The 26,291-nt window shown below is 36.6% G+C and overlaps 3 protein-coding genes across 11 annotated transcripts in view; 2 read left to right on the top strand and 1 right to left on the bottom strand.

Annotated features, from left to right (window-relative positions):
• mipol1 (mirror-image polydactyly 1) overlaps window positions 1–14,591 on the top strand; it is a 73,238-nt gene extending 58,647 nt beyond the window's left edge. For 2 of the 5 annotated variants that reach the window (XR_009266729.1, XR_009266728.1), the window contains 3 exons: window positions 6,596–6,778; window positions 12,829–13,036; window positions 13,141–14,589. Coding sequence is in view for 2 of the 5 variants with exons in the window: in XM_058749427.1 (XP_058605410.1) it covers window positions 6,596–6,778; window positions 13,141–13,207 (250 nt within the window). In the remaining 3 variants the exon portion in view is untranslated. Of the gene's footprint in view, window positions 1–6,595; window positions 6,779–12,828; window positions 13,037–13,140 lie in introns of all 5 variants that reach the window. The other 3 variants (XR_009266727.1, XM_058749427.1, XM_058749428.1) reach the window with 3 other exon arrangements.
• A 3,317-nt stretch (window positions 14,592–17,908) lies between these two features.
• Window positions 17,909–20,558, bottom strand: foxa1 (forkhead box A1). Its single transcript, XM_058749398.1, has 2 exons — window positions 20,475–20,558; window positions 17,909–19,677 (listed from the first exon to the last, which is right to left on the bottom strand). The coding sequence occupies exons 1-2, from the start codon at window positions 20,544–20,546 to the stop codon at window positions 18,463–18,465; spliced, it is 1,287 nt and encodes a 428-aa protein (XP_058605381.1). The 5' UTR covers window positions 20,547–20,558; the 3' UTR covers window positions 17,909–18,462.
• Window positions 20,559–22,556: 1,998 nt separating this feature from the next.
• ttc6 (tetratricopeptide repeat domain 6) overlaps window positions 22,557–26,291 on the top strand; it is a 30,478-nt gene continuing 26,743 nt past the window's right edge. For 4 of the 5 annotated variants that reach the window (XR_009266832.1, XR_009266833.1, XM_058750246.1 and 1 more), the window contains exons 1-3: window positions 22,557–22,687; window positions 23,183–23,993; window positions 25,493–25,657. Coding sequence is in view for 3 of the 5 variants with exons in the window: in XM_058750246.1 (XP_058606229.1) it covers window positions 23,385–23,993; window positions 25,493–25,657 (774 nt within the window). In the remaining 2 variants the exon portion in view is untranslated. Of the gene's footprint in view, window positions 22,688–23,029; window positions 23,095–23,182; window positions 23,994–25,492; window positions 25,658–26,291 lie in introns of all 5 variants that reach the window. The other variant, XM_058750245.1, reaches the window with a different exon arrangement.

Genomic DNA, 26,291 nt, shown 5'->3' with positions numbered 1-26,291 from the left:
AATTGGCCCATATATTAAAGTGCTTCCAAACATCTTTTCAGGTTTATAAAGAACTGTTCTTTAAAATTTATTCAGAAAAGAACACGGTTATCTGAAGAATTGTTATTGTTATTTGGTGTGTGTATGATGTTGGTGCTCAGCTGAGGCGTCTATGAACTGCTTGCTTTGAAAACTGTCCTTCAGCAGTAATTCAGCTCAGCGTCTGGTGCTGCACACCCAAACTCACTTAATCTGAGAAGAGAGCTCTCACTCTTGTAGTCTTTTCTGTCTGTCCCAGCAGGAGGAGGAGAAGGAACACATTGTATTTCCCCAGACAATCTGCATTGTGTGAGCGTCAGGGTGTCCAGCGCTGGTCCCCAGCCCCTGCCAATGTGGCTGCAGCACTGAACCTTTAAAAGGAGAATCCTCCAGGCCCAACAAAGGCCAGAGTATGGCTGCGTATGTTTGCTCTCAGGATTGCCCGACCACCTCCATTGTGTCTTTTAGGATAACAGACAGTCTGTGTCACATGAAAGGGCAGCGAACAGATGAGAGAGAGAATGGGGTGGTAGAAAAAAATGTCTGCGGCATGAACCTCGGGCTCTGATAGAACTGACTCCGAATAGTGAAGCGTACACACGCTCCCTGCTGATAAAGAGAAACACAATTTTGTTCACTTGGGGTGGGTTGGTTTAATGGGTTACCATTGGCCGGCCGGTGAAGGAGAGGTTAGACTGTGAGTTTAAGGTGCTTTGTTTTAGCGTCGGCCAGGAGGGAGACAGCGCTGGATAGACGTGTATTAACACCACAGGTCCCCGTACGGTCCAACTCCCCAGTGATCGCTCATTATCACACATGCTAACAGCTCGACCTGTCAACACTTGCAGCTCGATAGTCATTAGCAGATACAACGTACACATACATGAGCTCTCTTTTTCCAATACTCTTGCACTACACCATAAGCCAAAGAGCCCAGTTTCGATTTTCTGCTGAAATCTGATTTTTTTTTTTTTTTGTTCTTTTTTTTCAGGTTTTTCTCATGACCTTTTAAATCTGACCCACTGGTCTGAATTGTCCTAAAATGACCTGTAAGCATAAAACGGCCTTCCATGACATGTTCATCAAAAAAATCATCAAAACATTTCATAATATAATTGATATTATATTATATTTTGTTATTTTCTGAAATTAGAAGAACTAAAAACCTTAAACATCTTTGGAGTAGCATCAACATTAATATGAACTCTTATTGTTAATGCTAACATGTATTACATTATATGATCAAATTATCATATAAATAATTTTTATAGTTTTCACAATATTTATAATATATATTTATGATTTTCTATAATTGTGTTTGTTTGTGTGTGTATATATATATATATATATATATATATATATATATATATATATATATATATATATATATATATATATATATATATATGCATACATGCACGCATGCACACACACACACACACAATTATATATACACACATATAATATGTTTATTTTAGTTTTTTTTGTGTCATTTATGATGGTAAAGCTGAATTTTCAAAAAAAAAATCAGGATTTATTTGAAATAGACATCTTTTATAACATTATAAATGTCTTTACTATAATTTTATTATCAATTTAATGCATGGTATACATACATATATAAACCAATTTGAGCCAGTGTTTTGCGGAGTCTCTCTCTCATTTTGGTATTTGATATTTGTGTTTATTATTAACATGGTATATGAGGTAACACAGTAGCAAGTTGTCTGATCTTTACAGAGATTTCTAATCATTCATCTCTCAGCGAACTGATTATCAGTGGCATTTATTTCCATTTTCTTGTGTTTTCCCCCTGTCATTCAAACCCCTGCCGATTGAGCTGAAATTACTTATTCTCAGAAATCCTTCGACGCTGATAACACCAGTAGTTATGCCACATTGCTAGATGGAAACTTTGAATTTATGTGATATTTATAACGCCTGTGGCATTAACCGACTTTATCCCCAAAACAGAGCAAACTGCAGCCGCTGAATTAGCCGTCTTCGCCGTTCTGTGCAGCAAAATACATTTTGTAGATTGCATGGAACTCCTCCCAGCAAGCAGTGCCTGCTTTATCCAAACGCACAGCAGCATTCCTGCCCAGGCTCAGCGAAAGAAATTCTCTGTTTTCATGAACGAGTGATCACAACTTTGGTGTTTGTGTTCACCATTGGGTGTGTTCTCATGTTTCTGTGTTCTATTGAGGGAACGAGACATATTGAAAGAACCACAGCCTTTATCAGCAACTGTCAGCATGAGTGATTGGTGTAAGGAATGGTTGACGGTGGGATGTGGTCGGTAGTTAGCTTATATCCACCTCAGGTTGCTATAGACACCTGTCAGTAGAATGTCTGTCTCTGCTTTGGCTGCGGTCTCTATGTACTTTTTTTTTTTTGCCTGTAGATAAATGCTCTCTATTAAAAGGTTATTTTACATTTCCCATCTGATAGCATTCTGTGGCGGTGTTAATGTTTAACTGGCCTGTAGAGTTAGAGGGCAGGTTCGTTGGGATCCCACCCCTGTGATCAGGTATCTTACGGTTCTGGTTAATGTTTAACAGAGTCCTCAGGTCATCTGTCTGGCAACCTTTATAACTAGACCAACATACACTGCTGTTTTTAACGAGTAGCATATGTTTGGTTGAATGCAGTGAATAGGATTTTAAAATGTACAAGGGGAGTTATTAGTATTTCTTTTATTAGTGGGTTTTCACTGTCACTGTTACTGTTGCTCCCACTTTAAGGAATAGTTGTAAAAATGTACTTACCCACAGGCCATCCAAGATTTAGAAGAGTTTGTTTCTTCATCAGAATGGATTTGGAGAAATTTATCACTACGTCACTTGCTCACCATTGCAACCTCTGCAGTGAATGGGTGCCGTCAGAATGAGAATCCAAACAGGAGATAAAACGTTGCAATTATCCACAAGTAATCCACACAACACAAGTCCATCAGTTAAGGTTTTGTGAATTGCAAAGCTCCATGTTTGTAGTACAACTTCAAACCATTGCTTCTAGATAAAATACAAGTCCTCTATCCATAATATTGCTTTCGCCGGTGAAGTTGTACCTTTTACAAGCAAAAAGAGTCCAAAACCATTCTAACCAAATATCCTGGTGGATTTTGATGTGAGAGGACAACAGGGGATGGACGTTTTCACTGAAAGAAGAATTATTATGCATTATGGACTAATATTTTAGCCAAAGGTGACTGTTTATAGTTAAAATGCCTTAATTATGGATTTGTTTCTTAAAAACTCATTGTGTATTTATTGTGATGTTTTTATTAGCTATTTGGACTCTCATTCTGACGGCACCCATTCACTGCAGAGGATCCATTGGTAAGCAAGTGATGTAATGCTAAATTTCTCCAAATCTCTTCTGATGAAGAAAAAACTCACATCTTGGATGGCCTGAGGTTGAGTCAGTTTTCAGCAAATTAAATTTTTTTTTTAAATATTATGGTTCTTAATTGGCATCTGTGGTGTGAAGAACCTTTAACATCCATCCAATCTTTCCATTGCACAAAAGGTTCTTTTATAGTGGAAAAAAGTTCTTCAGATTATTAAAATATTCTTTGCACTAATTAAAAAATGGTTCTTTAATGAACAGTTCACTGAAAGGTTCCTATAGTGGAACCAAAAATGTTTCTTGCATGCCATTGCCTCAAACCCTTTTGGAACCTTTATTTTTAAGAATGTAGTATAATCAGATATAATTTCACACATCTGTCACAGCTTCTATGTAGTGAATTGTGTACTAGACAGGTTGCGTTTATATGCCTGTTTATGGAGCTCCATCATACCGGCATCTCCATTCCTCTGAGCGGGACAGGAACGTCATATATCCTACTATAATGATTCTCATAAAGTGGGGACCAGGATGGACCAGTTGTGTTTGTGAGGGGGTGGGTGGACGTAGATAAGATAATCCATAGTGTGGCAATGCTTCTCTGCCTTTGTTTGTCACTGTCATTGGACCTTTGTACCCAATATGTTTGCATTTAATTAAACAAAGCACACAACTTTACATCACTTTCTCGACCATCAATATCGCATTAGAATTGATTACCTCCTGCCTTAAAAAAATAAAAAATAAAGGAAGAACCTGACATGGAAACCTTCCTGGAACTAATTAGCAAGACTGAATGAGTAATATGACTTTAGGGCAACCGCACACAGGCACATTGGCTAAAGCCAAAAGACAAAAGCTGCTGCCAATCAATCTTGATGTCTCTGTCACTATAGACATATGCAGGCATGCGAGCCAGACAGGCATTTTGTATTGTCAGCTAATCGTGGCATTGTACTAAATGCATTGTTTCCCTGCCTAATATGAATGCCCACTTAATAGCGCTGTGGTTTTCTGTATGTCTGTGGTTGCAGGTGAGCACGGCGTACCTGTGTGTGTCATTACAGCCGTTCATCTAGTTTCTGCTTGAATAAAAAGGGGAGCAGGTGTTATCATTATTTAGACCTGATGTTGACATCTCTGTGCTCTTGGTGTCATATTAAAGCATATTTGTCCTCTGCAGTTTGTTGGCAGCTTTTTAAGCACATGTAAGCATAGAGCATTATAATGGGGCTTGTTAAGGGGAGACAAAATTACTTTTCATTTGACAAACAATAAAACGGGTGATAAAATCTATAGACGTAGAGTATGTAACCACATAGCAACCAAGAAAGTCTATCCACCTTATTTTGCAAGAAAGAGAAAGCCATTTCTTTGAATGAGTGAGACTTACGATTTATTACCCGCTATATAGCTAGAAAAATAACTAGGTTCAGTGCACTATAAACCAGTCTGTTTATGATTGTGATAATAAATTCCAATATTATGATTACAAATACCAATTTGCAATATAAAGCACTATATTGGACTGTTTTTGTATAGGTAAAATAATTGGAAGGGAATGAAACTCGTGAATGAAATTTCAAAATGTGTAACTTTAGACAATAACTATAACGATCGTTCTAATTTATAATTGAAAAGAATAGCAGATAATTGCACAGAAGAACAATATCATTGAATTGCAGGAATATCAATATCATTTTTCCAGCTGATTAACAGCCAATCAGCTGGAAGTGAATGACACCGTAAGCCTCGCAACTTCAAGTTACAAACAGCTGCTTCCGCTCTCACATTAAAAATAACGTGGAGAAAGTTATCTCTTAGCATTTTTTTAATTCATCACAATGGCAATTGTTTGACTGCTGCATGCAGCTCTGAAAGCACACAATCATTTTTGCACATTGGCATGGGCAATTCATGAGTGCAATCACCTGAACTGTAAATGCTATGTCAAATACAGGAATGCCTTGGCAACACTTTAGCATTTTGGTGGCTTTGAATTGCACAGGAAAGCTGCATGTTTTCATTAGAAATGTTTATTCTTTGGAACGTCTGTTTTCTCAAGAAGTTGATTTGTTTTTTTGTGACAGTTAGCGGCATTTCAATTTATTACTGTCAGTTCATAGGAGCTTTTGGAGGTGGTTGTACAGTTCTGCTCGTGTTCATTGGTTAGACTGATATGCCCCTACCCTTCCGTTTTTATCTTGACCCTCGTTATCTCACGCCTTGTTGAAAAACACCTGTCAGAATTTCACCTCGGATTGGATGCAGCGCCGTGAGAGCGCTAATGTATTCTGCCGACATTCTGAGGAATTATTAGCCCCAGATATTGTTTCTTGTACTGACATTCTGTTTGAATATTAGATATGTCTGTTGATATAGAGTTATAATTCCCCACCTCCAGGTAAACTGCAAGCATGCTCTCTCTGTGTCTGGGTCAAGTTTCATGTTTGTGTAAGAAATTTGACCATTGGCATTTCTCCTCCTGGTTTATGAAACATAGCCTGATGCTACACCGTCAGTCAGCCGTTATATTGTTCTTGTAATTTTGATGATTGTCTTTCCCGAGGATCTATTGAAGTGTGCGATGAATAACAAAGATATGTAGTTTTGTAGGTTTTATATGCATTAAAATTGGTAGTACTTGGAAATTAACTCACTTACAAATTCAGTTAATTTTAGTTAATATTTTTTTAATTCATAAACAATCATATAATCTATGTTGCCTACTGCAATTGTTAGAATGCTGTGAAAACATAGTAACCTAAACATATAAATTACCTGGTCAAGTTAAAAATCAAGTTAATATCACTGAATCAACCTAAATACATTAATTTCTACCAACAAAACTAATTTGTATGGGTTAAATCAGATGGATATAGCACTAAAACTAAAAGCAATTGCAGTGAACAGTGCAGTTTTAGAGTGTAAGTTTTGTTAATAAAATGTAAGTTTATATAGCATTTATATTATGGTTTGTTGTGTTTTAAATGTAAAACATGGCTCATGCATAATCTGTTTACATTATTTTTATTCATAATCTGTTTACATGGCTCATGCCCTGTTTTTTACATTATTGTGCATTTAATAAAGGGCAAAATTTTTTTTTTTTTTTTTAATACTGACATAAGGTTTGGTAACACTTCTTTCAAGCAGCCAAGTGAACATGGCCAATTCATGACTGACTCTATCTCTAATTACACTTATGTATCAAAACTGTTTTCAGTGTGCTACAGCATCAGGCTGATGAGACCAGTCTGGACAGTCCTGCCACCTCAAGCCAGAGCCAGACCCAGATTCAGCCTCTGCTGCACCGTCTGCAGCAGCTGACATCAGAATTCCAGAGCGCTCAGACCCAGCTGTGTCTGACCCAGGAGAGAGAGAGGGAGGCCAATGAGAAAGTGCAGAGGTGGGTACAGACGTGCGCTTTCTGGTTTAACATTTCTGGAAAATTTAAACAACATACCAAAACTCTGTCTACCGATCAAAATTTTGGAATGATTAGGATTTTTTCTAATGTTTTTGAAGATCTATTTATCATTGCCAATGTTTTCAAAAATGTTCTGCTTAATATTTTTGTGGAAACAGTGATACACTACCGTTCAAATGTTTTGCCATTAAGACATTTAAATGCTGTTGTTTCTATTCATTAAAGAATTCTGAAAAAAATATATATTCAGTTTTCACAAAAATATTAAGCACACAAGTTAGTATATTAGAATGATTAAGGATCATGTGACACTCAAGACTGGAGTAATGATGCTGAAAATTCAGCTTTGCATCGCTGGAATAAATTACATTTTAAAATATATTCAAATAGAAAACAGTTATTTAAAATTGTAATAATATTTTACTGTTTTACTGAATCAATAATCAAATAAATCTGCTTTGGTGAGCATAAGAGACTTCTCTCAAAAACAATTTTTTATTATTCCTGATTATTCCAAACCAGTTGTGTGTGTGTGTATTTATATAAAATTATTTTTATAATTTATTTTCATTTGGGTTCTTAGCATATTTTTTCAATTGATAATGACAGTTTTGTCCTCATTTGCCCATTTACTCATTTACCCTTCTTTAGTTTCAAGTTCCAAAATCATACAACTTACTTTCTTCTGTGAAACAGAAAAAGAGATGTTACACAGAATTTCATTCTGTGACCATGAATGAGGACAGATGCTGTTAATCTGAAAATGAGAAAAAAATACCATGAAAACAAAATTACAAAATTAGTCTTTACAACTAAATCCACATGACTCATTTAGACTCCTTATATGATGCTTTTTGGTCATTTTTGGAGATCAACAGTGTCGATCCTTATTCACTTTTTTTGCATTGAAAAGAGCCATGAACGTTCTTTACTTTTGTGTTCCATTAAAGAAGCCTGTTTATTCCTGTTTGGAGAAATTCCTGCACTTGTTGGACGTTCCTAAAGCGTGTTCTCTCAGTCTCTCTAACCTTGGCCTCCTGATCTGTTCTGTACATTGATAAAAACTGGTCGTCTGGTAGATATTCCCTCTCTCTCCCTCTTGTCTCACTCGCATGGGGGGCTCCCCACGCAAAGCAAACACAGGCCGGCCTGCTGATCTATTTACATGATGAATTAACCAAAGGGGGTGGAGATGCTGAGCTGAGGGGGTGCTCAAAACACAGAGAGAACCCCCCACTACCCCATCACAATGACAGAACTTTAGTGCACTGTTTACACATGCCGCTCTGAAGGGTTTCCATTTTCAGAGGTGTGATCACACAGCCTCTGCTGCATGACATGAAACTCCATATCCCACAATGCACTTTGCTTTGACCGGTGCTGCTGTCCTCACCTAGACAGCAAGTGTGTATCAGAGCAGCTTGTTTGTGTACATTGGTCCGCAGTGCAAGGTTCAGTCGTGTGAGTCACTACTGTCTGCGGCATAGAGTCGAACTGCTCATTTCACCCCTGCACAGGGCTACTGGAAGAGTCTCTGTGTAGTATTACTGGAAGCTAACAAGTTCCCTGTATTCTGAGAATCAGCATGTTATTCGTTGCTCGAGGCCCTGACTTTGTGCCAAATCACTTAAAGGAATAGTTCACCCAAAAATGAGCATCATTTATTCACCCTCATGACTTTCTTTGTTCTGTGGAACACAAAAAAGAAGGTATTTTGAAGTATGTTGGACCTCGCTGATTTTCATTGCATGGGGGAAAAGAACATTGAGACATTTCTCAGAGTGTCGTCTTTTGTGTTCCACGGAACAAAGAAAGTCAGACAACATTAGGGTGAGGAAATGATGATAAAATGTTCATTTTGGGGTGAGCTGTCCATTTAAAGGAGTACTTCACCTAAAGACAAAATTCAGTCAATATTTACTCACCCTCAAATCATTTCAGATCTGTTTGTATAGGATATGTTTATTTGATGAAGAGTTCTGTTTTTGTACATGGTGATTATGACCATGTTTTCAGAGAATATCAACCTGAATTTGGTCCGTTCCACGTAAGCCATCATATGACACCAGAAGACTTGAAATATAGCATATGAGTCACATGGACTGCCTTTCTGTTGCTTTCTGATTATTATTTTTCACATTCACTGATGTGTTATTTTAGCATCATTGAGATACCAATATAGATTCTGTTTATATTTTGATTTAGCTTTCTTTCTTTCTTTTTTTTAGTTAAAGTATTAGCAATTTGGTTGTTTGTCATTTTTATTAATTCTTTTTTATAATATGTTGAAATAGTCGTAATGAATTTTTATTTCAGTTTCAGTCTTAGTTATTTTAGCACATCAAGTTAAGTTCAATGAAAATGAGAAATGTTGCTTTGGCAACTAACTGAAGTAAAATAAGACTAGGTTTTTATTGCAGTTTGTTTTATTTCAAGTAATAATCTTTTTTTCTGTTTTTAGTTTTAAAAACTTTGCTCAGAACAAATGTGCAAAAATTGTACCTTTAGCTACACAGCATCTTATCACTGGGACAGTAAGCTTTAAGTGACAACTTTGCACCTTAACTTTGCATCTACCCCTAAAAGGTGCATATTTGTACCTTAGAGAAGAGTAAAAATATGTGCCCTTAAGATACTACTATGAATTTTTTAAGTGTAAATAAACTACAAAGATGTCCATTCAATGGTGCTGCCACAGTGATGAGCCTCTAAAGCTACAATTTATGCACTTTCTTTTTTTTTAAGTGTATTACCTGTTGCATGGAAAATCATTTGAATTATAAAAATATTTTAAAAATCCTCTTTATGTGTTCCAGAAAAAAAAATTAATTTGAGTTTATGGGGTGAGTAAATGTGACAGAATTTGACACATTCTTCTTACTGCGAGCCCTCATGTATTGATGGTTGGGGTCTAGGTGATGGCTATTTTGTCTCATAGAGCAAAGGATAACATGAGTGTCAGCTTCTGCGTTGAGTGTATGACTGGGATCAGAACCGCGCCGGTCGCACCTGACCGCTAGCTGACATTCAGATGGATGCCCTGCACTCACCGGGCTCCGGGTGGCCTGTGGGAAGCCGCTCTGACGTGGGCCTCGTCGCATGACGGTGAGAAGAATGCAGGGGTGATGCGATCGGCCTCCAGGCTCCCACAGCGGGGCGAACTGGGGAGGAGGAAGCCCAGCGCCAGCCCAGAATGTGGCACCTGAGTGCCGTTCCTCCAGGCCCATTGACGGAGGAGCTGAGCTGAATGTCTAATGACCTGCTGAATCAAATTTGGCCGTGAGAAGCGCACAAAGGACCTTTTCATTGGCCCGACGGTCCACAAATGGGCTGCGGCTGGTACGTCCCATCCAGGGTTATTCCTAACTACAGGGATTTTTACTAAAATTAAAACCATTACAAAAAACTTTTGTTACTTGAAATAAAATACACTTTAACAGAAATAAAAGATTTATTTTATATTTTAATTTTATTATATTTATTATAAATGCACTTATTTTATTTCAGCTAATTGCTGAGGGAAAATTGCTCATTTTCATGTAGTTTAACTTGATGCACTAAAATAACTGAAATAAAAAGAATACAAATTACATATATAACTAATAAAAATGACAAAAAAAGAAAAAGAAAAACTATTATATATAATATACATTTTTATTCAATAAAAACAAGCTGAGGTAACATTTCTCAGGTGTCATGTAGTTTAACTTGATGTACTAAAATAACTATTCATACAAACTATATAAACATATATTTAAAAAAAAAAAAAAAAATATATATATATATATATATATATATATATATATACAGTATATAGTAAAATGACAAAACACAACAAATTTACTAAAATGATAAAAGAAAATATACAAATAAAAACGTATTCAGAATATTAATAAAAACTACATATAAATATATATATTTTTAATGTTTATATAATATAAATAAATAAAAAATAAAAACTAATTCAAAATTTTAATAAAAATGATAATGCTGGTTCTAAAATAACACTGGTCGTATTACGCTGCAGTCTGACAGGCTGTTTTTGTCCCGTTCTGCAAAAATCCAGAGTTATCAGCATGATCTTATAGCATTTCATGTAAGTGTTTTTGTCAGGCATTGTCGTGGCATAATTATAGATTACGAACAGGATCTTCTTTTGCATTGAAACATGGATATGTTGTCGTGCCATACATAAAACGTGCTGTTGTTTAGAATTTATGCATGGCTGCTGTTTACTCTGTGTTATTTGAGCTGGAATTGTTGGTTTTGCGACTCCGTGAATTCTTAATCGGGATTTGCGCTTTTGCCGGCTCTTCCCTCGCGTGTATGTTTGGGTTTACGGCCACTCTCTGCAAACAGTGTTCACCAAATCCTCCCCAGCCCGCAGGCACACCTTGGAGATCCTACCACGGAAAGGCAGACCTGTTAATTGTGCAAACATGACAGGGAGGCTAATGAATATATTTAAAACGCTAAAAATTTGCACACAGGGGGGGAAAGGTGTTTCTGTGCATGTTTATGGAGGAGAGACAGTCTAGTGTTGTCTGTCTGCATGTTTGTGTGTTTTGGGTGGAAGTGGATTGCGTGTGTGATATGATGGCTGTTTGCTTGTATATGTATATATGCTCATGTGCATGGCCTGTTCATTTAGCAACAGTGACCTTTTATAAATATTAGTCTGCTGTTTTGAACCGTCCCCTCCCCCTCGTCTTCCCCTCTTTCGCTCCAAAGTGACGCATTTCTCTCGGCCACAGAACGCCTCTGAGAAATACATATGGTCCTGCGGCTGCTCTTCAATCTCTCTGTACGGGAAAACAGGTGGAGACTTTGGCGGAGCAAGGCTTGGGTCAGACCACTCCCATATGCTCACTTGATAAGACTGAGAAACCTCAGTAGACAATACTAGCACTGGCTATGCTAAGCACGTCTTATCAGGATTGCTATGAAGGCTCTGATAGAGCTGGGCTTGCTTTGTTGTTGTAAGACGGCTTGAACTCAATGTTATCGACTCTTTTTATTTGAAAAATCTTGGATTTTTATCAATCCTGAGCTCTCTACAACCTTCTACATTTGTCACGCATGCCTTTATTTAATGTAATGAATTAATATATTAAATACTTAACTTTCAAGTCTGACTTTCAGATCACTGAATACTGAAAAATCGACTCTCTGAGTATTAAAGATATTTGGATCTAATAAGCAGTCATGCCAACCTAGCATTGTGCTTGTGGCTAAAAAATTGAGAAGTACCGTATGTTTTCTTCATAAAGTGTAAAAATCTTGCAATTTAATTTATGCATTGTCTAAAATAAATGACTGAAATTTATGCATACAATTTTCTTTTCATTGTTTTTTTGTCTGTCATCATTAATTGAGAGATTGTAAATTGCAATTGAAATTGTAAATGCATTTTAATTTCTGTATGTTTTATAGATGGATGATTGATGGATGGATAGATGGATATAGATTTATATATATTTGGATAGATAGATATGGATATATATATAGAGAGAGAGAGTATTAGTAGTTTTGTTGTGCTTTTTTGGTCATTTGTTTGTTTTTTTTAATGTCTATATAGTTTTTATTCATTTTCATATATAGACATGACAGACATAATGCATTGAATTTAAATAAAACGTATATGCAAATCTCAGATACGATTTATATATAAATTACAATTTGATATAAAAAAGCGATTTCATGTAGCTTGAATATTATAACGAATAATAATCAGAAATCTTTTCTCTAATTCATGTTCTTTTTCTAAGTAATGTCACATGTAAAGTGAGTTTCAGTTTTAGTTATATAAATTAAGAGGCCTGATTTAATCTATTTGTCATATTATCACTTTTATTATTTATTTATTGCATAGTATAACATCATTTGAAGTAACGTCAAAGTTTCTGAAGAGTATATTTTTTTGGAGTGGAAGCAGCATTTGTTTGGATGTCTGTGCAGGTCTGCTTTGGTTCATTCATTTGCTCCTGAAGAATCCCTTCACCCATCTAGATCTCCCTCCATTTCCACAGAGTCTGTGGGATCATCGCCCTCATAAGCACAGGTTTACTCACCCCGACCAATCACATGACACCACACACAGGCTTCTGTTTGCCGGAGTAAAGGCAGGCGGATATTTGGAGGATTTGGGCATTGACACCAGCATGGATGTCTCACCCACTTTAAGAAGTGTCTACATCCACTCTCCGCATCTTTCCGTTCCTCCAAGAGCGCCCTTGTGTGAGGAGAAAACAGCTAAGAGCTGGCCTGCGTTTGTCTTGCTCTTCTTTCATTTACACATTCACTTATTTCTGCCTTCCCTCTCTCTGTCTTTCCGTTCTCAGGTTGGAGCGGCTGGTGGAGGTGTTACGGAAGAAAGTGGGCACTGGCAGTGTCCGGAAAGTCATCTGACCGACTGGCCGTCGGGCGACCCGAGCAGACGGCCACATCTGGTGACCAGGCTGCAGCGTTTAACTCTGAGCAAACAGCCGAAGCCTGGCCTGGGCAAACACAGGCTGGAAGTGGCGTTCTTTCTCTCAGCCCTGTTCTCATTCCAGCCCAAGCTCAGAAACGCCATCGTAAATGTTTAACCACATTCTCTCTGCAGTCACCAATGAAACTACTGCAGCCAGCCCTTTACCTCCACACTCTATCTGCTACTCCAAAGGTTTTCTTTCTTTCGTTCTTTCTTCTCCTCTCGGTCGATTTTTACTTGCATTGTGACGTTAAGTCTGGTTAAACAAGGGAGATTTGATTGGACGATTACTTTGTGAGGTACTGAGACTTTATTTTTCATAGAAAGCCAGCTATTTTTGGACAAAGCTGGGATTTGGGGATGGACGAACTGGACTATAGATATTTGACATTTTTCCCAAATGAATAAAGGGAGTTATAACAACAATATCAGTCGACGCAATCAGTATTTATGATCATGAATGCTTGTTCGGTGTTTACTCTTAAATGTTATTTAATAATAAACTGTTTCTGTGATTAACAATTAGTGTTTTTAGATACATTGGCAATCAAATTATGCAGTCCACCAATAGAGAATATAGTTGTATAATTGTTAAATATTTGTTCGTTTTACATGACTCACATGAACCCTCTTATTTATTAAGTAAATATGAAATGTCTTTTTGTCTTAATTTTTTTCTAAATTTGTTTTTAACTCATAATCATGTTCTAAACACAACTATTCAATCAAACCCATAAATAACACACTTTTTAATTCAAGTTACATACATTAAATATTGTGCTGGGTGAAATAGTGTTGAAATATTTGCAATTATTCTTTACTCTTAATACTTTTTAATGTGTTCTTAAAATTAGTATTGTTTATTGCAAACACGATTTAAGATCATATCCCAACATTTTTAGTAACAAAAAAAAGGCAGCTAATTTTGGAAGTGCACAATCAGATATACAGTATATTGTGGGAATGGCAGTTCTGAAAAAAAGGGGGTTGATGATTCTTTGAATTCTTATTAATGTGTTTCCAGTGTTTAATGGGAACTGCTTTGCATGCTGATAATTTACAAACATAAAATGGGCCAAAGAGATCTTTCGACCTTTACCAACGACTAGATACCCCAAACAATTATATAAGCATGCTTAATGTTGCCTTTCCCTGTCCGTCCTTCAGCAGAGCTCTTCTTCAGCCTGATCGATTATGTACTCAGAAATATGTTAGATGCACCGGTGAATAAAGAAAGGGCTGTTTAGGCCAGACGTGCCGCTGAGTGACCCTCCCCTCAAATAAACGCCCGACACCAGGACAAGCTTGTCGATTTTCCTCCTATAGGTTACCGTGGAGATGGCACAACCTGGGTGTCCCACCACATCCCTATGGAAAACGCTTGCCCTTTGATGGTGCAACTTTTTTTTTTCTCAGGCCGAAAACTTTTGTTTTGAGATGTGCGTTCTTAAATGATTTGTTTGAGACGTGCGTGTTGTAAGTGACTTGTTTGAGATGTGGATGTTCCGAGTGGGTGTGGAGGCTGGAGGCTGTGTTTATTGGGGCATGTGGAGTGAAATGCCCCATTACCACCCCCAAATTCAGTGTGCGTGATCATCGACTTACAAAAAAACTTTTATACGCTTTAATTAAAACCGTGTTTCGGCTGCACATATTGAATGACCCTCAGAGAAAAGCACCACTGATCCGGTTGCTATAACGACACCAAATATTTCAAGCTCTCTCTTTTTCTCTGTCTGCTTCTGTCCTTCTCATAGTAGCTGTTTATTTCTACAAATATAGTGCACATTTTCTATGGGACGTTGGTATTTTTCCCAGGTTCTGATCAAGCTGATAAATTTGTGTTGTTTGGAATGTTAAAATTGTGCATTGTTGACATGGATAATCTTATATTTGAAATTGAATATAATATAAATATTGAACATATAATATAAATATTCATTTAGAGTACCAGAATTTCATAATAGCCTATTTAAGCTTATTTGTTAATCTTTGAAATTTAATTTAAGGTTCCAAAGGGTTGTTTGCAGCAACGCCACAGAAGAACCTTTCGGTGAACAGTTCTTAAAAGAACCATTTTTATTAGTGAGAAAAAATATTTTAATAATCTAAAGAACCTTAGAAAGGTTCTTCGTGCAGCCAATAAAGAACCTTTATTTTTAAGAGTGCAAATGAAGACTTTTTGCGCTATTCATTTCAAATGCATTATTCTTATAATCGTCGAATAATAAATGATGTCAAATTAAAGAAATGAAAATAAGAAGAAATGCACCATCCAATGAAACTCCAACGAAGCCAAGTGGCTGTTTCTATCCAAAAGCCCCTGCTGTAGAATAATGAAGACACAAAACACGGAACGCCGCGAGGGGAGTGCGAGACCACCAACCTGACATGGTCGATGCATATTAGAGGGGCACAAAGCTCTAATAAACTTCTCCCGTATCATTTTTAATGGAAAAGCAGCTGCTTCTAAAGCTGATGTCGGATAGAGATCTCTCCCTCTTCTCTCTCGCCCTTTGAAAGGCCCTTTCTTTCGTGTGTGTGATTCTGAAGGGGTATTGCTTTGCTCTTTTCGTTGGCCAAGCACAATTGTGTTATTGGAGATAATTAATTCAATCCCCATCAGAAGGTATTAGGAGCGCCTTGGCCCTGTAGTGCTTTTCCAAACTCAGAATGAAAAGAGGGAGAAGAAAGGTCTACGGGTAGACCCGCTGATGGGCGCTTTGAACTAAAGGGCCGTGCGTATTGTTGTCGAAATTTTGCTCCATAAGGCTGAAGAAAGCGCCAGAGCTTTTGATGGGGGAACGAGAAATGCCACATAAGTTTGAACGCTGCCTGCTGATCGCGTATGTTAAGCCTGGCTCGTTTAAAGATGTGCACTAATTGTGCAATGCAACACATAAATGTCGAAAAGCGTTATATAGAAATAAAACCCTTTAAAATCACTGCCTCAATTACAAACAATAAAATTCCCGATTGCATATCTAAATTGTACATGCCACTATTTAAATGATACGAGCATATGGGATTAAACGAGCAGTTTGTTATTCTTTTCAATGCACTCGTAAAGAGTTTTCCCTAAAATGTGTTAAATATTTCTGCACTGCCCTTGTAAACTGGTTGGCTTGCTCTTGGGTTTTCAGAAGCGCATCTTAATAATGCTTTGCTCTCGTTATCATCATCAGCTTCTCGTTGACGTGAGACCACTTCGAGTCACGGTTTCTGTCACAAAGATTTGTAAATGATTTAAATAAGACAACGTTTCCGATAAAGCATTTGATTATGTGAAAACCAAATACACATAATCAAATCACACCTAACGGCGGCCATACAGCAATGTGATTTATAAACTGAAATGTAGTTATTTTAAATCATGTGCATTAAAGAGTGGTCATAATGAGCTAACTAAAATGATAAGAATTAATGGTATAATATTTTTCATTTGTATTTTATTTATAGTTTGAATTCTTATATTATTTAATCAATCCCCTAAACCTCACATGAGTTACTTGTTATGTGTAAGCAGGCATTTCTGTTAGATATTTAGACATTTTTAGGTAAATAGATAAAATGTAAAACGATGTGTTTTATAATGCACACAGCGTGCGCAAGAGAGAATGTAATTTAGATTATTTAACCATGCAGTTAAACATGTGATTTGAATCCTTACAATACTGGATCGTTCCCCCAAAAAAGTACAATTTTGTTTTCTAAAATTATAAGTTATTATTATTATTCTATTATTATTATTTACAAATTTCAGTAGGCCTGTCGATTATTGCAATTATTATTAACTTTTCCATCTCCAGGCTAAATATTTCTGTCACGAGCTCTAATTCAATCTCAGATAAAGCTACCGCACCGGACCCTACTTTTGGTAAAAAAAAAACAAAAATAAATAAAAAATGTTTTCTTTATTTTTAAATCGAATTAAAAAGAAAAAGCACCAATATCAGCTGTTTAACCTTATTTTATAGGCTGCACATATCGAGATTTCTCAAGCCTGAAGTCAATTATCCATTTTATTTACGCATCGGGGGGGAATTACAAGATAATTAAATGAATTTCACGGCTACTCAGCCAAAATGCGTGTATACAAAATACCATGATCAAAGTCAAATCTGTTCAGGTTCACGTGCCCATCATGTAGGTTACGCTCCACAAAAAGATGATTTGGCCTCTCTATGATATTGTTTAAAATCCCATTTAAAACGAGATCGGATCTTTTATGAAGCGTGTCTTTGAGGCTGCGCGTGTGTTAGACTTGGATTTTCTCTTGGTCTTTTACCAACAGCAAGTCAAAACCAGACGGGCTCAGGCTCAGCCAAAAGCTGGCTTTGAAAGCAGAGAGCCTATTTTGAAGAATCCAATTTGATTAAAATAGCATCTATTTCTATTTTATATCAAGTCATTATTGAGCATGCATTGCTTTTAATAGCTTGGACACACAATAATGCAAATGCAAAAGAATAAATAGAATAATTATTTCTAAAAAATAAAAATAAAAAATCAATCGAAATAAACAAAATCAGATATTCTTATTAAATTAATATCTATTTTTTTTATTTTTTTTATTTGTTTGTTTTTGTTTTTTAAATCAATTGCGAATGTATTTTCACGAAAAATACATGCATAAAAGCGCCTTCATAATTTCACCTTTGTATAAAAATATCCCAAACGTTTTGCTTGATTAAGAAATACATATTTTTATTCACAATGCATTTCCACCTTGGATTAATTTATTTCAATACAAGATTGGGAAGTGTTTTTTTTTTGTGTGTGTGTGTTTTTTTTTTTTCAAAAACGAGGTAAGTAAACCCCAAAAATAATGAGTAAAATGACAACATTCAAATACATCTGCAACAGACAGGGGCATCGCTTTTATACCAGCAACAAGACCAAAGTTGACCTTCATTCGTGCACGTTGTAACACAAAGGGGAACTACAGGTTTGGGAATCACAACAAGTATTTTACAAGCTCAAAATGATTTAAATACACTAGCAATGATTTATAACTAGGATATACAATCATTGGGAACACTTTACAATATTTTATTATACACATACACATTTTGTTATATTTTAAAGTAACAGTTCTTTTGCACCAAGTGCATGCAAAAAATAAAATAAAGTTTTTTTTTGTTTGTTTTTTTTGTTTTTTGTTTTGTTTGTTTTTTCCGTCGCCAACTGACTAAGATGTATTAAGAACAGGCCTGGAATACACACCTTGGTAGTAAGAGGCCTCTAAAGCCGAAGGGTCCATGCTGGCTCTCCCGGCCATGGGCAAACTGGAAGACATCCCTGAGCCATATGAGGAATATTGCAACGCTTGTTCATACGCTTTCAATTCCAGTTTATGCTGTTGCTCTGAAGAGGACATTAAATTATTGATGGAAAACGGGTGGTTGAAGGAGTAATGGGGGTCTCCTTTGAGGTGCAGCTGGGGTTCGTGGGCCATAGAGTGCAGCGAGGACAGGGACGTGGACACGGGGTGCACCTGTGGGCCGGTGCTCTTCAGTTCAGAGCCGGCGGTGCTAGCGCTCCTGTGCTCTAACCTGGGAGGACTGGACGACTGGTTCGAGGAGGTTATGGAGCTCGAGTCCATGTGGCCAGGTTTGCTGCTGGTGCTGTCGCTGGCCGGCGAGCCCGAGCCGCTCGACTGCTCTCGCTTTCCGTCTGACCTCTTTCCGTCCGACAACTTTTTGTCGCATTTAAAGCGCTTCTGTCTTCGCAGGTAACAGCCATTCTCAAACATATTCCCAGAATCAGGGTGCAGAGCCCAGTAGGAGCCCTTTCCCGGCTTGTCGGGCGACCGGGACACTTTGACGAAGCAGTCGTTAAAAGACAACGAGTGCCTGATGGAGTTCTGCCACCTCTGCTGGTTCTGACGGTAGTAGGGGAACAGGTCCATTATCCACTGGTAAATCTCACTTAAGGTAAGCATTTTGCTGGGAGCTTGCTGGATGGCCATTGTGATGAGGGAGATGTAGGAGTAGGGCGGCTTAGCGTGCGGGTAACTTCTCCTGAAAGTCTTGTTGTCTCTGGCCCGGTTCAGGTTGGGCTGCGCGTATGTCATGGAGCTCATGGTGGGGCTCATGCTGGAGTACGGGTTCAGAGCGTTCATGGAGCTGTGCTGAGCCGTCATGGCGTTCAGGTTAGACGGGCTGAGCGCGGTGCCCATGGTCGACACGCCGCCGCTCATCCCGTTCATGGCGCCGGGGGCACCCGGGGGCATCCCGGCCATGGTGCCTGGGCTAAGTCCCGCACTCAGCGCGGGGTTCGCGTAGGACATGTTGAAAGAACTGGAAGTCATATTCCCACTGGTGGACATGCCCATGTAACTGTTCATGTTATTCATGGAGCTCAGCCCAGCGTTCATGCTGCTGTTCGTCATGGGAGAATAGACCTGAAATAAATAAATCGTGGCTTTTAGTACTCTTAATATATTTGTATTCAGCACTTTTATTCGTACAGAATGTAATTTTGCATCTTTTCTCTGAGACAATAATGTAATTTCTCCTATTTAAAAAATAAAAAAATATATTATTTAAATAGTTATAGTGTTAACCGATTATTAAACAAGGCAGTAATTTCAGACCATTACAAATAGTAGCTATTTTTTTTTTAAATGTGAGAACATTTTAATTTTTAATCTAGATGTTTTAATGTTTTTATTTTGCTCTTTTTTAAAATAACGAAATATTAAATGTGCAATCGCTGATGCACGTGACGTATTTTATTTTATAGTAGCCTACAAATATAGACTGTTTTATAGAATTTAACTTAATAAAGCAATTTTGCTCAAATTAAACGAGACAAAATAGTAGGCTATCTTGTAAATTTGTGTAATATGTATATAATCGATAATAAATTGAATAAAAATAGTTTAGTCAGCTACTAATTTTTAATCGTTTATATTATTTCGATAGACAATTATATTTGCTAAACTCTTCCAATATCAGACTATTGTGACCCACTTGCAATGGCATCACTACTGCCACCAAGTGGGTTGATCAATGGCTGATATTTTCTCGGCTTCAGATAACAATTCAGCGGAATATATATTTACATTTAATTTTTTTAATTTTTCAAAAATGGTTTGCGCCTCGGTTTTAATCGGTTTACGCGTTATTCACGTGCATGCAGCAACAAACTTTCTGGCTATTCCAGCAGCTCAGAGTGGAAGTAATAGTCATCTCTCACCTCTTGTGCATCATTATAGTAGCTGCTCCAGTCTGGAGTTTCGTGTCCTTCCATTTTCACTGCGCCCAACATTATGGAGGAAATCCGCAGCTCGTGCACATGCAGTTCGCAGACTCACAGCGCGCGCGTGTGTGTGTGAGTGTGTGTGTGAGTGTGTGTGCGCGCGCGTCCTGGCACCGCGCAGTCACTGGTGGGATGTTGTGCGCGGCTTTGGGTAAAGTGAGGAAATGTTGGGACTGAACTGGAGATCTTCCCCTGTCTGTTACGTAGAACACGGTACAGCCCACTTTCTATCTCTCATTTGCCTGGATCTCTCTCCTTCTTCCAGGAACACGTCTACTCTGCTGTTTTAAACAGGAATGCCCCGTGTGTTTTATTTCACAATACCATTCACAGGAAAAAAAAAAAAAAGGGTTTGTTTTTCAACACTACGGAAAAAAACGCATTGTATTGCATAATAGCCTATTGCATATCCGAAGACTCTAAACATTTTTAGCATATTGTATTTATTTACTTAAATTTTTTAAATAAGTAAAAAATTACTAATACTTATACTTATTTACTATAAACTTAAATGAAGGAATTATTTAACATTATATATTTTAAAACACGTGTACTTCATTTAATTTTTAATTCAGGTGAAGTTCCAGGTCCTTTGAACTAGTGTGTCATCTGAGGAAATAATATTACAATGTATATTAATGTAATATAATAATATTTTATATTTGTTTAACTTGCATAACATAATTATAATACTTTATAATATCCTTCATTAATATGCCTTTAGAAGATGTTATAACATGTTTATACAAAATATATATGAATATTTTGAATATACAAGCATTATTTAATATAGCAATATTGATTATATTGATGTTATTCTCGAAAGTATTAATGCGGAGTTGCAGTAATTTTTAAATTACATTTTTTTTTACTTGTAATAGATATTAATAAAGTAAAAGTTATTATTAAATATTACCAAAATAATTAATGTGTTTGCTGTGTCATGTAGGCTATATTTAAATATCACAATCTATGAAAATATATTAATTTTAACATTTTGAACTAGGCCTGTAATAGATGAATACAAACAATATTTAATACCTGTAACTTATTTAAAATGATTTAATACATCATGTGATTTATTTCATTTTATTTTTTGTTAAGTGTTACCAAATCTGAACAAGCTTCACAGTTATAATGAAGTATTAATCACTTGTAATAGCTTTGAAGTTATTTGTTATTGAGTCCTGCATTTAGGAAGGACCTGGAAACCCCAGCATCTCCCTTCTCTTATTGCTCAGATAAACAAGAGGTCAGATTTCCCACTGTACACCTGCTAATGAGCGAATGACAGCACTGATCATCCACTTACAGCGGATTATCTCCAGTGATCTCTCACACCATTAGAGCACAGATCGATTCCTCACAGGACGGAATGAAATGGCCCTTGAAGCAAAGAACATTAGACCATGTCAAAGCCCCCATGAGAGACAGAGACAGGGAGGGAGGGAGGGAGGGATAGAGAGTATCATCACTGCCTTGTCAGTAGATTAAATGCATGATTTATAAAATAAATAAAAACAGGCTGTTATGTATGTATGTATGTATTTATTTATTTAGCTCAAATATATAGTTTCTTCAGATCAATAGGTTACAAATATAGTTTTCTTAAAAAATAGAAAATAAATTTAGCCCTACATTTTTAGAATGTAAAACTTTTTTTATTCTAATCAAAACTTTAATTTTGTATTTACATTTAATGTGTTAATTTATTTTCTCTCTCTCTCTCTCTCTCTCTCTCTCTGTTGTAAGATTACGTGTGAATGGAAGGGAATGCTTACACTAAAGCACACCATGATTCCTGTTTATTTATTTATTTTATTTTATTTTATTTTTTGTTGGGGGCAAATCTGAACAATTGAGTGGTTGAAGTCTGCAAAATACAGAATGCTATATGCGTAAATAAAAATGCTTACATAAAAAAATATAAATTATTAACGTCAACATAATGATCTAGTAGGCTGTTTGAATATTTTCCTGTTCAGATTTGCTCTGGCAGCTCTGGCACGCGCACGGCTACGGCCGGTTGCTAGGAGACGCTGCGTGGCGTTTCACTGTTTGAGTTTCTGAGGTAAAAAGCTGAAGTTATTTTTCAGTCGATACAATTTAATTTAAGTACATTTTCAAGGCGGGAATACATTCATGAAAAGGTAAGATACTTTTAAATAAATATTTTAAAGCTTTTGTTAAGATTTGTTGCGTCACAGCATGATGAAAAGCAACTTTTGAGATAGAAAGCTAACTTAGCTAGCTAACTATATAACGTTAGCGTTTATAGCTCTGAACCGTCAAATACAGTTTGAAACTTTTTTTTGTTTTTACAAATTTTTGTCTTTATAAGTAGTACAAACGTGTAAAGATGATGTATAATTATTATTTAATACGCGTGAGAATAGAGAATGAGGATAAATAACAACATTACAAAATTCAATTGATAGAACTGAACTAAGACTTGTAAGTTAATTATATAGCCTGTATATAATATTTTGCAGATACGGGTCTTTCAACAGTCTTGACACAAATATGGAAGCAAAAACGTTCAGAAATGAGGCAAAAAGTGTGGTTTCCCCAAATATTAAGCATATTTGTTTTTTTTTTTTAAATCATATGACTTTCTTCTGTTTTTGTTTCCTTTTCATTTCCAGGATTTCCAATATATGAAGTGCCTATATGAATTCAATCAGAACAGAAGTAGACTTCTTTCTTACCTTGCCAGGTGAGCCCTGTCATCACAGATTTCCCCCGCATCCTGACAAAACCCAGCTGTGTTGGGTCTCAAATAGACTTTCACTTTCCTCTCCTCTGCAAACTGCCCCCTAAATCCATGTCTCAACAAAGACCTACAAAATGAGCCGGGGTCAGAGCACAAGCCCAAACATTTCCTCCATAGACAAATCAGGGAACACAATGGCTCTTCCAAAACTTAAAGCCAGGCATGGGATTGCCAGAAAGCCCATCATAGCCTCTCTCGCAGGGACCACCAAAGCAGTATCCTTGTCCCAAAGGCCGCAACCTCCTGCTAAGCCCAGATCAGAGAGGCCTTTATCAGCAGGTGGATCTTACAAACCTTGCACACTTGCTCAGCAGGTTTCAGGTGAGGAGATGAAAAACCTCAGCAATCAACAGTCCACTTTCTTTGGAGGACAGAACCGGCCGGATTCGGGCAGCTGTAATGACAATGAGGTGTCAGACTCTGTGAATTCAGCACAGAATGGGCATAAAAGAGTGCAGAGAGGAAAGAGTGAAAAATTCCGGGAGCCTCATAAACATCAAACTCTCTCCAAACACAGCAGCTCTCAGAGTCATACCAGCAGCGCTGGCTCAAGCACCATCCAAACTATCAAATCCACCTCTGAGCTGATAAATGAAGCCAGACTTATTGCTGGACCTGAGCTGCCAGATGAGGTTGACCAGCAGAGGGCGCCAAATGAGACCTTAGCAGACACATTAGTGATGGTAAGTGGGCACATAGAGGATGATAGTGGTGCTATTGTACATTCTGTGGAAAGAAGCTGGACACAGTTGCAGCTCTGATGATAAGGTTAGCATTTTATTTATTTTATTTTATATAAGTTATTATACATGAAAAGAGAAGTTCGACACAGCTGCAGCTCTGATGATGAGCTTAGCTGTTTCATTTTTATTGTGTTTGTATTAGTTTAATAGCATGTTTGTTTGTTTTTTTGATTTTCTTTTATATGAAAGTTGGACAGAGCTGCAGCTCTGATGATGAGATTAGCTGTTTATTATATATTATTTTATTTAAAGTGCACCTATTGTGGGTAATGAAAGGTTCATATTTTGGTTTTGGGAGTCCCCAACAACAGGTTGACATGCATGCAAGGTCAAAAAACTCTTTAATTTTCTTATAATATGCATTTAAACGATTACACACACTGCATGAAAGGTAATTTTCAAAAATCCATAATAGGGGCACTTTAATGTCTTATTTTATTTTATTGGTTTATTAATTTATTTTATATGTTTTTGTTTATAAAGAGGAGGATACAGCTGCAGCTCTGTTTAGGTTAGCTGTTTATTCTTTATCCTTTTATTTTATTGATAAGGTTAGCATTTTATTTTATTTTATTAGGTTAGTAGTATATTATTTATTTTTTATATTTTAATTTTATATAAGTTATTATACATGAAAAGAGAAGTTCGACACAGCTGCAGCTCTGATGATGAGATTAGCTGTTTATTCTTTATCCTTTTATTTTATTGATAAGGTTAGCATTTTATTTTATTAGGTTAGTAGTATATTATTTATTTTTATTTATTTTATATTATATGGAAAGAGAAGTTACATAGCTGCAGTTCTGATAAAGTTAGCTTTATTTATTTATTTATTATTTAAATGTATAAAATAATGACATCTCCAAACAAATTCACTTTCATGAGCAATTATTATTATTATTATTATTATTAGTGGATAGTTCAATCTGAAAAGTATATTTGTTGTTGTATCATTTAAAACCTAACAAACGCTGCTGTACTTGATGCAGTGCATGCAATATCTTCCTTTAATATAAAAGCCGCTTGGTTTGATATTTTGTATCTAATACAGTGCATTTATATTTGGCTTAAGTGTCCAAATACTGTTGTATGTGCAACATGTCAATGTAATGAGATATACTGTGCAATATTGCACTAACTGCTTTGGGACGGCGTCAACATGCACAGCATAAGTGCTACAATAAAACATAACAAGAGTAAGATAACATTTCTAAGGGGAGCTGTCAGTTTCAGAAACCCCAGAGGCAACAAAGGAGCAACACATTTGTTTGTTTTTCAAGCCCTGGTGAGCTTGTGGCTATGATATACTGTTTTGAGTTTCATTACAGTGAGGAAATCTGTTGCATTTCCTGTTAGTACATTCTGATGGGTAAAGTCATAGGCTCGGAATGAAAACTTCTAAGAGGAATGTTTATAAACTTGTGTTTATTTTTATTCAGGGGCCAACTCAAAGAGACACCTCAGTACCAAAAGAGAAATGTTCCCCAAGACCAATGTGCCATCCACCTGTGTCATCTGGTGTCTACAAGATGGCTGAGTCAGTTTTACAGAAGGATTCTGATATTGGCTCTGATGGTGGAGGACTCAAGGATCTCTTATCTCAGGTAAACAATAACAGTTATTTGATTATACAACTACTAAATGTTGAAAGTTGTGCAATCAAATAACTTTTAAAAGTTAGTAAGTATGAGCAATAGCACGAGTGGTGCTGAATGTATTGATTGGATACATGTTCCTACAATCTATGTAAATAATTTGTATTTATACTAGGTGTGTCAACGTTAACGCGTTAACGCATGCGATTAATCTAAAAAATTTAACGCGTTAATATTTTTTTAACGCAAATGAATTGTTTGATAAGGTTTGACCCCAACTTCTTGCCATCATCGCAGCGCGGAAGGTTATCTATCATTGTGTGATGAGGGTACAGCGAACCAGTGTTGCCAGGGAAGCAGCACAAGTGGGCTATTTTGAAAATACAGTCGCGGGAAAAATTACAGAGCCGTGGGTAGCAGTTTTTTGGGCTACTTTTATAATGTACTACCACGGCATTATACATTTATATAGACAGATAAAAATTAAAATAGATCCTTCTACTAGTGTGTATTATACTTGGAAAGGCTATAAATAGCATATTTTAACAACAGTAAACAACCAAATTCCACATGTGATCGCAAAAGGAAGTCATTACAAACACTCTGGTGGTTTGAAGTGAGTTCTGAGTAAGTGTACTATTAA

Source organism: Onychostoma macrolepis, chromosome 17 (assembly GCF_012432095.1).
Source record: "Onychostoma macrolepis isolate SWU-2019 chromosome 17, ASM1243209v1, whole genome shotgun sequence".
Lineage (NCBI taxonomy): Eukaryota > Metazoa > Chordata > Actinopteri > Cypriniformes > Cyprinidae > Onychostoma > Onychostoma macrolepis.
The sequence above is the reverse complement of the archived record's forward strand: the minus strand, read 5'-3'. Positions and strand labels throughout refer to the sequence as shown.

Coding starts and splice junctions, on each gene's coding strand:
- foxa1 (XM_058749398.1), bottom strand. CDS start 20,546: ATGTTGGGCGCAGTGAAAATGGAAGGACACGAAACTCCAGACTGGAGC. Junction 19,678..20,474: donor ACTATAATGATGCACAAGAG/GTGAGAGATGAC, acceptor TATTTATTTCAG/GTCTATTCTCCCATGACGAA.